The following is a 13,892-nucleotide window of genomic DNA, read 5'->3' as shown; positions in this document are numbered from 1 at the left end:
TAACAAATGACAAATGTCAGTTGACAGTTCGTATCTTCTACGTGTGTATGTAGTTATTATGTGTCAAACCGTAAACTGTGACGTCACACAATTTTTCAAAGAGCGTTTTGGGCGCGAAAGCATCTGTCAAAATATATTTTGTTAATTTAACATATTTAAAGCCGTTATTAGTATAAAAGTTGAATTTTAGGGCAACTTTTAGTTAATATAGAACGTAATACAAGCCTATTCCGCACCGGAACAGGTAAGGGTGCACAGCAGAAAATTGCGTCGCCAAAATGATTTTTAGGTTTTAGGATTTTACCTGGGTCGCCAAGCAGGAGGACGTCCTATCGGACGCCCTAGGTATCGCTGGAGCGACATGGTGGAGGCGGATCTGCGCGAGCTTCGAGTCGACAATTGGCGAGAGGTCGCACAGGACCGAGAAAAGTGGCGCTGTCTTGTGTCGGAGGCCAAGTCTCATTTTGGGTCGCTGAGCCAACGGAGTAAGTAAGTAAGTAGTTTTAGGATTTTTAGTATTGTATGTATGTTACTTTGTAAGGTATGTATGGGCCTTAACTACCTGAAAATAAAGACTTTAATTTAATTTAATTTAATTTAAACTGTGGAATAAACGGTCGCCCGCGTTATGTCCGGACCGATATGACCTTTAAACCTTCAATAAATTAGTGTACTCCCCATATTTAAAAGCCGGCAACGAAAGATAAATATTGATTACATCAGATCTCTGCCAGTTAACCTATACCTAAAAGAGTAATTAAAAATGGCTTATACGACTCGCATCCAGGCCATAATTGTTAAAAAAAAAGTAATTGAAAACTATACCTCTTCTTCTTCCTCGCGTTTGTCCCGGCATTTTGCCACGGCTCATGGGAGCCTGGGGTCCGCTTGACAACTAATCCCAAGATTTGGCGTAGGTACTAGTTTTTACGAAAGCGACTGCCATCTGACCCTCCAATCCAGAGGGTAAACTAGGCCTGGTTGGGATTAGTCCGGTTTCCTCACGATGTTTTCCTTCACCGAAAAGCGACTGGTAAATATCAAAAGATATTTCGTACATGAGTTCCGAAAAACTAATTGGTACGAGCCGGGGTTTGAATCCGCGACCACTGGATTGCAAGTCACACGCTCTTCCGCTAGGCCACCAGCGCTTCTAATTAAAAACTATACCTAACATAATTATATATTATTACATACTATAAACTATATATAAATGATATAATAGGTACTTAAAATACGAAGTAATAATAGTGCAATGATTGACTATTTATTTTAGAAATGTAGGTAATTGATATCCTTTATTTGACGCCGGGATGTCCCGGAGCGACATCCCGGGGGAAATGTGAGATGTGAGACTAGTAAAGGTAAAGAATGCTAATCTCGAGACAAGTTTGTGCACAGTTGTCCTACCATGATCTTGATCTGCAATCAAAATTACATTTTTGAAAATTACATAATGTGTGGCTGAAATAGCTATATACCTAAAGGCTGAATGTAGCTCATTGGGGAGAACCGATTTGGATATATAAATCAATCAAATTTCTAATATCTTTTAAAATACCTAACCTATTCCAATTTTGTATGAATATTTTATTATCCTATTCGTCTTCAGCTATGCATGCAACAGCTAGTTTTATTTACCTACGTCTACCCACAATTGCGAAAAGCTTGCAAAACCCAACTAGCCAGTTGTTGGTACATATTAGACGACCATTTAGAAACGGCTAGTCAAAATGCGGAAATGCACTCCGCCTTACTGCGTTTTCCTATGACCGGGTAGTCGTAAGTGGTTTCACGTTTCTTGTGTGTGTAAACAAGAAATCGGCTCATAACCGGTGGAGCCGCGGCACACAACGCGCGCACGCCGAGATATTTTCAAATTGTATTTTTTTAATCCCCCAATCGATTATCTGTGACGTGTTTGCGCGCGAAAAGTGACAGTGACGTATTTAATTTTTGAATTTCGAATTTCGACTTGTGCTGTTTTTGGTGACATTTATTTTTAATTTCAAGAGGCGTTTTTCTGGATATCTACCTTCATGACTGGTGAGTTATATGTAGAATAAATGGAATTTTTCAAAGGATTACATTCTTATGAAATCGAATGTGGTACTTATCCACTAATTAATAAACGCATTAACAAACAAGTCACTTATGCAAGTTCCGTAGTCATAATATTAATTTATATAATCGATAACGTGGTTTATGCGCTGCAGTGCGATTTTGAAAGTGTTGAAAAGTAAAAGTTTTTGATTGTCCGGTGACAAAAATCCCGAGTTACGATGTACGGAGTAAGAAATCAAGGTCGTGCGGAGAAAGTGGCCCGCTGTGTGAATGAGGCTTACGTAGATGGGTTCTTTACCGTGTTACTTCGGTTCCGGGCTTAGGACAGGTTGACCGGGTGTTCAATCTAATAAAATGCCTAATATAAATCGCGGAAAGCCAATGCTTCTCACTTACATCTTTACGTCAGTTACGGTATCGGATTAGACTTGATTTGAGTCAAAAGTCGCAAAACATTTTGCTTTCTTCTGTAGTAGGTAGGTACTTGAGATGTTTCATTGGCTTTACGTGCGTCATTTAACATTCATACCTAATGATTTGTGCCTGGTGGTACTAAATTATGCACACCCGAGAGCAAAGGGAACATTTGTATTGAAATTTTATATAAAAACTCTTGACAATAGATTATTCTCTATTATATTTTACATTATTTAGTAAAGAGAGAAGTAAAATACCGGCAAGGCAAAGCGCCCAACTTTCGTAAGCAGGGCAACTTCTACAAGGTGCCCGTGAGCATTGCGAAAGATTTAAACGGTGCATTCCTGATGGCAACTGAAGCAAAAAATGTTATATGACTTTATGTGAAATTCGACAAAAAAAAAAAAAAAAAATTTTCCCCCTTTTTTGTACACTCCTGTACATAAAACGTAATTTTTATTGATAAACACATAACCTAAAATTAACTAAAAAGTTTTTTTTATTTGGGGGTAGCCTCTCGAATACATTTTATTAATTTTTCGATGTCAATCAATAGGTATGTCCAGACTAAACCTCAAAGTGGCAATACCGCAGTCAAAAATGTGTTTTGTACCGACTTATGGCAAAAGAATGATTTCGAAAAACATTTAATTATCTCTGAAACTAGGCCTAATCCTGAAAATTTTATATGACATTTTAGTTTCTAAATATTACCAGGAATGCTTAGTTAAAATGTCTCACAATGCTCACGGGCACCTTGTATAAAGAAGTTACATTTATCACGAATTGTAGGGTATTTGGTATTTGTTATTATCATAAATAAAACAACATTAAACTAGAAGTGGGCCTAGTGATGGTCGGATGTGGTGGTTGCTCCAGATGACGATGATTTTAATTAATCGAAATATATCGATCGATACAAAAGAAGGCCTCTAACGAGGTGGACTAATGATTTGCTGCTCGCAGTTAATACATAACACCGGTCGTTGTGGAGATCCTTCGGGAAGCCTCCACCAACCTCTTGTAACAATACTCCACCATGCATAACAGTTTAGCTTAAAGGACTCTCATCCAGGCCACGATTGTTAAAAAAAGGACAAAAGGCAAAAAAACCAGTTGGAATTTAAAATGTGTGCCCTACCGTGGAAAACGAAAATCTAAATTTTCCTAGGTGCCTCTATCGCTAGAGGGATAGAGAGGCAGATAACGATATTTCGGTTTTCGCGGTAGCGAAAATACCATAAACAACTGAATGATTTTTCTAATGGCTGTTATCAACTGTTATTCATATTTCACATGTCACTCTAATTACGTCTTAGTAAGAGTCAAAGAGAAAGATCCCCGTAATTTGCGAATTTTGGTTTTCGCAAAGGCCACAGTAGCCGTCTTCGAGGATGATGATGATGATAAACAATATAGTTTCTAAAGAATCCCTTTTCAGTAGAGCATAGGCAGAAATAATCATACTGTTTTTTTTATAAGTAATACTAATATTATAATTTTTAACTCCGAGAAAAAGGGGATAAGAAGGTATTTTTTTTATTCTAATATTACTGACGAAATTGGTTTGACAGCTTATCATTAAATCAAAATTTTAGTTCGTCTGTTAAACAACTTGTTAATTTGGTGACGTTTTTCATGGTGCGTTATTTGCGTCATTCAAAAAAGCTTAATGTCAAGAAGAACTTGATTTGGCGGTAAACTGGTAACGTTCCAACGCACGCAGCGTATGTCTGACGCCGAATTATGTATGTGTGCTGTATTAATTATAATTTACATATTTTATTAATGTAAGTTTAATATACAACATACGTATATGGAATTTGCTACTCTGTATGAGTAAGCAGTTATTTTTTTAATTTTCATGGGTATTAATTATAATGGTTCAGACATTTACTTATACAGCCAACAGTATGTAATAAAACTAATAAATGATTCTTCTCTTTATACCGCGCCGGAGACAATCGAGTAGATGTTAATAATAAAAAAAACTAAACAATAAATATAGATATTGTCACTTCAGAATTACCTGTGTGCATGTCTGTAGCGATTATATAGTTAGGACCAAGGCAACTCTGCAACGATTTTGACAGCACACGCAGTGCAGTTTTAAACGTCAAACTTTTATGAAATTATGACGTATAAATAACACTGGCACTGCATGTGCTATCGACATCGTTGCAAACTTATCTTGGTTTATCTCTAGCGATATCTTTGTTGCTATGGGACACATTTCTTATAACTAAATGAGTACGGAAGGTAAGGAAATAAATCTTCATGTACTAAAAAGTGTCATCAAAAAACCTGAAATAGGTGGCGCTACAATACCTAGAATACTTGAACAAAAAAATCAAATCATAGACAGCGCACTTCACTCCGTCAATAGCGCCTAGGTTCTTACTTAGCTACTCTAGCGCTACTCTGGAGAGATTTGGAACTATTATTTATAGCTGACAGCGGGACACTTTTGCAACAGTTCTACCAAAAGAGATGTCACTCCTCTTAATTCCACACTCCATATAAATGAGGTTTATAATACTAATACAGATAATAAATTATAATGGCAAAATGTCAAGGTCAGACAGCCAAAATGTATGAAAAGACCATATTTTATTCGCGATTTCAAGGTAAAAGTAGTAACGTATACATATATTCACCCCGTAAATTATTGCAGGTGACTAAATATATAAATACCCTGTATATTAAATACGTAAACAAATTCACAATAGTTCCCCCACCAAGCATTCCACCTTTACGCAAAAAATCAATGCTATCACACATTCCATTACATTACATACATACATTACATTTATTACATTACATTTATTGTATTCCTTCTTGCTACCGTCCTGAGACTGTGGTACTAATTGCTACATTGCGTAATGATTATTAGCAATCATTAGATGCACTTGTGACAATGCACAAGCAATAATCTTGCGTTCATGACGAATCATTTTTATTGAGGTTTTCTATTGTTTTTCATCACACTTGCTCGTAAATCTTGTATAGTATGCCAGCATACTGAGATGTAATGAGCTATGTTATGGCCACGGGCGTAATAGGTTTTTTTATTTTTTTATACCCGTGGGCATTATTAACTAATATACAGATACAGAGTATACTCGTAGGTATAAATGAGTTTTATACCTACAAAAAAAAAAAGAAAAAAAAATGAGTTTTACTTTTAAAATAGTGACGTTTATAATTTTTGTTTGTATGCTTATACATATTGGATACTAATATTTTTACACAATTTTCAATCGTGGCTGAATGCCGGATGGGACCTTCGATGCCTACCCTGTCAAAAAATATCAATATGGCGCACAAATGTTTGAAAGGACACCGTATTTAAGAATTATATATATCGTTTAAAATTTAGTTTTTTCTTCGCACGTGTGATGAAAAACATTGTGTGTAATTCCGGGGATAAGAATATTGCAAACTCGGGCCTTTAATTTCCTCCAACGTGCGGCTGTCGGGGATTATCACCCTCGTTTCCAGTATCTCACTTACCCCTCTCGTTGCATAATGTACTATTAGAAAACAACCGTTTTTAAATACTGGCAGACAAGGCACTGCCCCTAGGTAGGGGCAGTGCCTTCCAATATAGTAGAGGGGTAAAAAATGTTCGAGTATGGAGGGTAGAGGTAAGGAGAAAACTCTCTTATGGGAGAACAGTTGTAAGTGTTCAGCTGTCAGCTATAAACAGTTCCAAATCTCTCCAGAGTAGCGCTAGAGTAGCTATGAACTTAGCCGTTATTGATGGAGTGAAATGCGCTGGCAATCATTTGAATTTATTTTCAAATATTCTAAGTACTTAATGTTTTTTGACGGACACTTTTTCATAACTATATATATAGTGTTCTCCTTACTGCCCTCTAGATGCGTTCGGGATAGCCGACGTTTTTTCTAAGGACATTATTAACGTTTTTTTTTATTCATCAGACATCTAAATTGCCGAAGTGGCTGGGAGATGCTAGATTAGGCATATTACTTTAATACAATCAAACGTTACGTCGGACAAAGCTTCATGGCGCTTATGACAAGTGGAAATATCATCATTAATAACAATTTTTGATGAAAATTAATAAAACTCGTGTTGACAGTTGCAAGCAGACTAATTTTATTTCATCCGAAATACACCGTTATCCAGTAACAAGTTTTTACTTAGCACTAACAGATGGCAGCACTGGTATGGAATGCATATTATAAATAATGATTTTGTTACAATTTTAACACCACCACCTAACAAAATCAAAAAACAAACTTATATTTATTATACAGCTGTAACGCCTAATAATTTAACAAATTTATGGTGTTTAACAGAACACAAACTTTTTGTTAAAACATCTGCTGGCATTTCAGCTGTTGGCATATACTTAATTTTAACAAACTTATTTGCCACAGCCTCTCGGACAAAATGACAGCGAATGTCAATATGTTTTGACCGCCTATGAAACATGGGATTTATAGCCAATTTTTGTGCACTCTGATTGTCGTTATATAAAACAATAGTATCACAGCTACCTAATATTTCAGTAATAAGATTTTTTAAGTAGATAGCTTCTTTACATGCTTCTGACATGGCTACAAATTCTGATTCAGTACTAGAAAGTGACACAGTTCTTTGTTTTCTGCATTCATAGGATATTACACTATTTGACAATGTAAAACAAAACCCAGAATATGACCGTCGGTCATTGACATCTGACCCCCAGTCAGCATCTACAAAACATTCGAGAGATGAATTGTCCTTTTTATACACAAGACCATAATTTTTTGTTTTGTGTAAGTATTTTAAAATCCTTTTAGCATGTTTCCAATGATTTTCACTGTGACAATTATTAAATTGGCTTAAATAACTCACACTATATGAAATATCAGGTCGGGTCAAAACTGACAGATACATTAAACTACCTAACAATTGTTGATAAGGATATTTCTTATCTTTACATACATTTCCTGATTTTTCACATTGTAGATTAACTTCCATAGGAGTTTCCGCTAACTTACTGTCAATCATATTAAATCTGTGAAGCAATTCAGTTACATACTGTTCCTGATCTACTGTTATCATACCATTTTGGACCTTGACCCTCATGCCTAAACATTGTTTTAATTGACCTAAGTTTTTGATCTTAAAATTAACACTTAGCTCCTGTACTAATTGATTAGTAGCTGATTTACTGTTGGAGAAAACAAAAAAATCATCAACAAACAGAGCTATGATAATTTTAGTATCACCTTCAAACTTAGTGAACAAACATGGCTCGAATTTAGATTTCTTATAGCCAAGACTATGCAAGTACTCCTCTACTCTTTGATACCAAGCCCTAGACGACTGCTTGAGCCCATAGATAGCCCTTTTCAATTTTAAAACTTTATTATTCATTTCATCACTGCAGTCAGGAGTAACAGGCCGATTCATGTACACTGTCTCATCCAAAAACCCATTTAAAAAAGCAGTAGTTACATCCAAGTGACTTACATCTAAATCAAGTTTTACAGCAAGAGCAAATAAGAGTCTTAATGTGGAGTATCTAAGCACTGGAGAAAATGTCTCATGGAAGTCGACACCTTCCTTTTGGGTGAAGCCCTTTGCAACTAAACGCGCACGGTATCTCACTTTATTTTCTAAATCTATTTTCTTTTTGAACACCCACTTACACTGAACCACTGTGCTATTCTCAGGATAGTCCACTAATTCCCACGCACTGTTCTCTTCAAAAGAATTTAATTCTTCCCTCATAGCCTCCTTCCAAAATGAAGATTCAGGGCCATTCAGAGCTTCCTGGAGACTAATACCTCCTTCAATTGAGCTTTGACTTGATTCCACACACATATTTGTGAATCCATATCTCTCTGGTTTCTTTATTATTCTTTTGGTAGGTGTGGCACTGGATGTAGTTTGAACTGGTGCTTTTTCAGTCACTGAAAAGCTTCCCTCTCTGGTGTTAGGCTCATGGTCATCTGGAACGCTTGGAACCTCAAAAAACTCTGCCTCATCAGATTCAACTGAGGAATTCAGTTCTTGTCCACCATGATCTTGGGTCTGGACAAAATGCTCCATTTCAGTTTGAACTTCTTCTTCTACAGAATCCACCTTCTTTTCAGGACCTGAAATATCAATCTGCACGCTGTTCTCCTTCTCAATTCCTTCTTCAATTATAATTACATCCCTACTTGTAATTATATTGTTAATGTTAGGGTCATACACTCTATAGCCTTTGACATTATCAGCGTAGCCAACAAGTATACACTGCTTCGCTTTCTTGTCCCACTTTAGACGACGCTCTTTAGGTACATGAACCATAACTTTACTTCCGAAGATACGTAGGTTACTTACATCCGGCTTCTGCCCCGTCCACATCTCATATGGTGTTTTGTTATTCAAACCTGATGCTATAGACCTGTTTTTCAAATACACAGATGTATGAACGGCCTCTGCCCAAAACTTTTTGTCTAAATCTGCATCAAACACCAAACTTTTAGCCTTCTCTGCGATCGAACGATTCTGTCGTTCAACAAGACCATTCTGTTCACTTGTATATGGGTTGCTCTTCTGATGTACTATGCCCGAGTCTTGTAAATATTTTTCAAAGATTTTATTACAAAACTCTAATCCATTGTCTGTCCTTATAGACAGAATTTTCTTTGAAGTTTGGTTTTCAACCAACAATTTAAACTGCTTGAAGTGTTCAAAAGCTTCATCTTTTGTTTTCAAGAAATAAACAAAAGTCATCCTACTATAGTCATCTACTAAAAGCATAAAGTATTTTGAGCCTCCTATAGATTTTGCTTCCATAGGCCCACATAGGTCTATATGTACCCTCTGAAGAACCTCTGTGCTTCTGGTACCAATGTGAGAAAATGGTAGCCGAGCTTGCTTAGCCTCACAGCATACCACACAGTTTTCTTTGGTAATATTTATCTTGTCGTTCACTGACATTCCTGTAACTGCACCTTCATTCATTTTTTTAAGGTCGTCACTATTAATATGACCATATCTGCGATGCCAAATTCTTGCCGTCGTCGAAGACAAAAAACAGCTGTTCGATTTAAGAACATTCAGCTTATATACACCTTCGACTAAGTCCGCTGTAGCCACCAACACATTATCTTTGTTGAAGATGCGACATCCGTTTTTCTCGAATGAAACTGTATTGCCCTTGCGCAAGAGCTCGCTCACTGACAATAAATTTGTTGCCAAACACGGTATATACAATACGTCCTTGACTGGAATCTCGTATTCAAAACCCTCAGCTTCTGTGGTGATGCACAAATCACCACTGCATTCGACTGGTATTACGGTTTTGTCGGCAACCACGATCTCATTAACTCGAGGATTGTTTGACACATTTGTCAACCATTCTTTATTCGGACTCATATTACAACTCGCTCCCGAATCCACGTAGAAATCTGACGCGCTGAATTTTGCACTCAAAAATACTGCACTAAATGCGTTTGATTGCTTTCGTTTTTCAGTTTTGTCGATCATTTTACATTGATTTCTGTAGTGGCCCGGCTGATGACATGAGTGAAATAATAGACAAAACCTTATCTGTAGGTTTTAATTAGCAAAACATGACGTATGTGAATGACAATATGAATTCGGCATGTAAGATAGAAAAATAATAAATGCTGTGAGTAAAGAGGTTCACCACATTCACCCGGGCCAGATGTAATCGGATAAATACTTAGGCGAATTCCGGATTCTGCCGGACCTCCGGGGTTGTTCCGCACCTGTGGGTTCATTTCTATCAGTGCCCGGTGGCTCTGGCATTTCTTGCAGAGTTTCGGATGGCGACTGCGACGACGGAGTAGCGAACGGCGAATCGTGGCATGAGTGTGTCGGTGATGAAATCGGCGTATTAGGTGGCGAACATGACGGTGGCGGTGACGGTGCTCTTTCAGGGTCATCAGCTACATACTCGTTGTCACCGTTATCACAGCACCCGAGAGGAGCTAGGTGACGATTGGACACAGTCGTCTCTCGTCCATCTTCAGTCCGTACGTATGAATAAGTGGGGTTGGTTTCTAATACCTCCACTTCTTCTACTAACGGTTGGTACTTCGATTTTCGATCAAATCGTCGCATAAGAACCTTGTTCGAGCTAGTTAGCCATGTCGGAATTGATTCTCCGTTTGCTGATTTTCGCGGATGGCGGAACATCCTCTCGTGTGGCGTGCAGTTCGTAGTTGTGCATAGCAGCGAACGTATCGAATGCAACGCTTGTGGAAGAACATCCTCCCAACATTCTATTGGTAGGTTTCGAGACTTCAGCGCTAGCTGAATAGATTTCCACAGGGTAGAATTCAGTTTCTCAACTTGACCATTTCCTTGCGGATTGTATGGCGTTGTACGACTTGTTGCTACTCCTCTGGAGTTGAAAAAGTCCTTCACCTCTGCCGACAAGAAAGATGTCCCTCGATCGGAGTGTATGTAGGCTGGCATGCCAAACATACTAAAAATGCTGTCTAAATGTTTAATAACAGTTTTGGCGCTTATGTCAGAGCATGGAAAAGCAAACGGAAATCGGGAATACTCATCGATCACTGTTAAAATGTATTTGTTGCTTGATCTGGATGGTACGGGTCCTTTAAAATCCATGCTCAGTCTTTCAAATGGCGCTACAGCTTTTATGAGTCTATTTTGTGGATCTGGTTTAGAGAATCTAGGCTTAACTTCTGAGCAGATGCGACATTGGTTCGTCATGTTCCTTATTTCTTCAGTGGAATATGCCAAGTTTTTGGAACGAACCCAATGTGCCATTCTTGTCACTCCGGGGTGACAGAGAGCTTCATGGAGAGATTGCAGCTTCGCAGGTGTATTGACGATGGCGCAGACACGGGAGAGAGCATCCGCTACATGGTTCTGCGTGCCGGGTCTGTACACAATGTCATATTTGTATGGAGACAGCTCCAGGCGCCAGCGCTGGATTTTCTCATTTTTGATTTTACTGGTGTGTTTCTTGTCAAACATAAAGGAAACAGAACGCTGATCAGTAATTAGCAGAAATAGCTTCCCGATGAGAAAATGCCGCCATTTCTTCAAGGATTCAACGATTGCGTAAGCTTCTTTCTCGATCGCCGAATGGTTCTGTTCACTTTGATTGAGCGTTCTCGAATAGAATGCTACAGGCCTGCCAGCCTGTGAAAGCGTCGCTGCAATTGAGTGCTCCGATGCATCCGTCTCAACCGTAAATGGAACGTTGTCGTCAATGGCATGAACACAGGACTTTACTATATACTTCTTGAGATCTTCGAAATCTTTGATCATAGTGTTGGTTAGTGGAAATGTCTTCGTTTTTGCTAGCTCGTGTACTTTTTCGGAGAAGTTTGGTATCCACTTAGAGTAGTGAGCGAACATGCCCAGGGCTCTGCGCATACTGGGCAAGTCATGCGGAGGAGGTAGCTTTAAAAGAGGCTCTAATCTGGCGTTGTCCGGTTTGATAACATTATTAGCAATCGTATAGCCAAGTATATTAATGGCAGATTGTTTAAAAGTAGATTTGGTTTCATTGAGTGTCAGACCGTACTTTTTAGCAGCTGTTAGAAAGTTTTGCAAATTTGTATCATGCTCTTCAGGTGACTTGCCACATATTGTTATATCGTCGAGATAGGCAAATGTGCCTGCTAGATTTTCTGTCCGAATAAGCCAATCTATGGTTCTCTGGAAGCTAGAAACACCATTGGTAACACCAAAAGGGATACGTCGGAATTGGTAAAGATTTCCGGCAGCTTCGAACGCAGTAAAATGTCTCTCCTCTGGCAAAATTGGCACCTGGTGGTAGGCACTCTTCAAATCTATAGCGCTGAAGACGGAGTATTTGGCTACTTTTGAAATTAATTCTTCAATGGAGGGAAGCGGGTAAGCATCTAGTTCAGTATATTGATTAATAGTTCTTGAGTAGTCGACTACAAGACGTTTCTTATGGGTTGTAGACTTCGTAATTAGTACCTGCGCTCGCCACGGTGACCTGCTTTCTTCAATAATACCTTCCTTTAAAAGATTATTTATCTCCTCCTCAATAAAGCGTCGATCGTCATCACTGTACCGTCGTGACTTGATGGCAATCGGTTTGTATCCAGGAGTTAGGTTTGCAAATAAAGGTACTGCAGGCACGGACGCTACAGCCACATTGCAGACAACTAAGGGTTCTCTCGGGCCGCCAAACTCGAACTCGATAGAAGAATGTTGAGCCAATACGTCGAGGCCTATAATGACGTCTGAACACAGATATTCTACTAGCAGTAGCCGTACGTCCTCATATGAATGCTTGCCCAATGTAAGATCGATACTTATTTCTCCTGCAACTGGCGAACTATGAGTTAAAGAGGCCATGGATATTGTCTGCTGGCTGGGCTTACTTGTCAAGGAACATAACTTGGCAAATTTAGAATCCATAAAGCTCTTGGCACTGCCAGTATCTAGCAATACTTCAGCTTTGATACCGTTGATGTACGTAGGTACCGTTGTTCTGCGTAACGACGATGGCGATGCAGCGACGATACTGGCACTGACGTTATTCGTATCAGGTATTGCAGCGCTGGTTTGATTCTTGCTACGACAAACGTTAGCGAAATGTCCTTTCTTATTGCAAAGCTGACAAGAAGCATCGAATGCGGGGCAGGTCTTGCGTAGATGTACACGTCCTCCGCAGAAGAAACATTTTCTATTCGAGCGATACGACAAGGCTGGCGTGGCAGCGGAAGAGTTTTCGCTTGGGCCAGCAGTATTCCGTATGTTTTCAATAGTCGCATTCACAGGGGTGTTGTTGTAATGTAATGTGTTGACTTCTGCCATCTCTAGGGAGCGAGCTTGGTTGTGCGCTTCATCCAATGTTAGGCTCAGGTTCTCAAGAAGCCTTTCTCTTATTTTAGTTGAAGAGATTCCTGCTATGAAGGCATCACGGATATTGTCGTCCCGGTTTGTATTGCTATCGGCGGCAGTGAAGTCACAGTCTTTAGATAATTGTTTCAGGGATTGAATATAAGTGTCTATTGTCTCTCCACTGTTTTGCTTTCGTGTAGCGAGAGCATGTCGCGCGTAGAGAATGTTCTTTGGTTTTACGTAAATCCCGTCTAGTACGTGTATAGCTTGTTCGTAAGTTTGACACTCGCTTATGTAGTTATAGACATTTGGAGATAGGTGATTGATTAATATATTTAGCTTGACCTGATCGGAAGAGAGAATTTGCACTGCAAGGAAGTTGTTGAAAGTCTTCTTCCAATGTTCCCATTCTGCAGCCGCGGTGCTTTGCGATGGGTCTCCTTCAAACCGCTCAGGGCGTAGATATTTTTCCATTCGTAATTAGTCGTTTCTTTTGCTAATTAAATTGAAATAATAGACAAAACCTTATCTGTAGGTTTTAATTAGCAAAACATGACGTATGTGAATGACAATATGA

The 13,892-nt window shown here is 38.7% G+C and overlaps 1 protein-coding gene across 1 annotated transcript in view; it reads left to right on the top strand.

Moving 5' to 3' along the window:
- Window positions 1–1,831: 1,831 nt before the first annotated feature.
- LOC133529704 (ABC transporter G family member 23) overlaps window positions 1,832–13,892 on the top strand; it is a 149,809-nt gene continuing 137,748 nt past the window's right edge. Inside the window, exon 1 of the mRNA XM_061867492.1 lies at window positions 1,832–2,046. Coding sequence (XP_061723476.1) covers window positions 2,040–2,046 — 7 coding nt within the window. The 5' untranslated portion in view covers window positions 1,832–2,039. The remainder of the gene's footprint in view (window positions 2,047–13,892) is intronic.

This window comes from Cydia pomonella, chromosome 21 (assembly GCF_033807575.1).
Source record: "Cydia pomonella isolate Wapato2018A chromosome 21, ilCydPomo1, whole genome shotgun sequence".
Taxonomy (NCBI): domain Eukaryota; kingdom Metazoa; phylum Arthropoda; class Insecta; order Lepidoptera; family Tortricidae; genus Cydia; species Cydia pomonella.
Note: the sequence above shows the minus strand (reverse complement) of the source record. Positions and strands in the feature narration are given on the sequence as shown.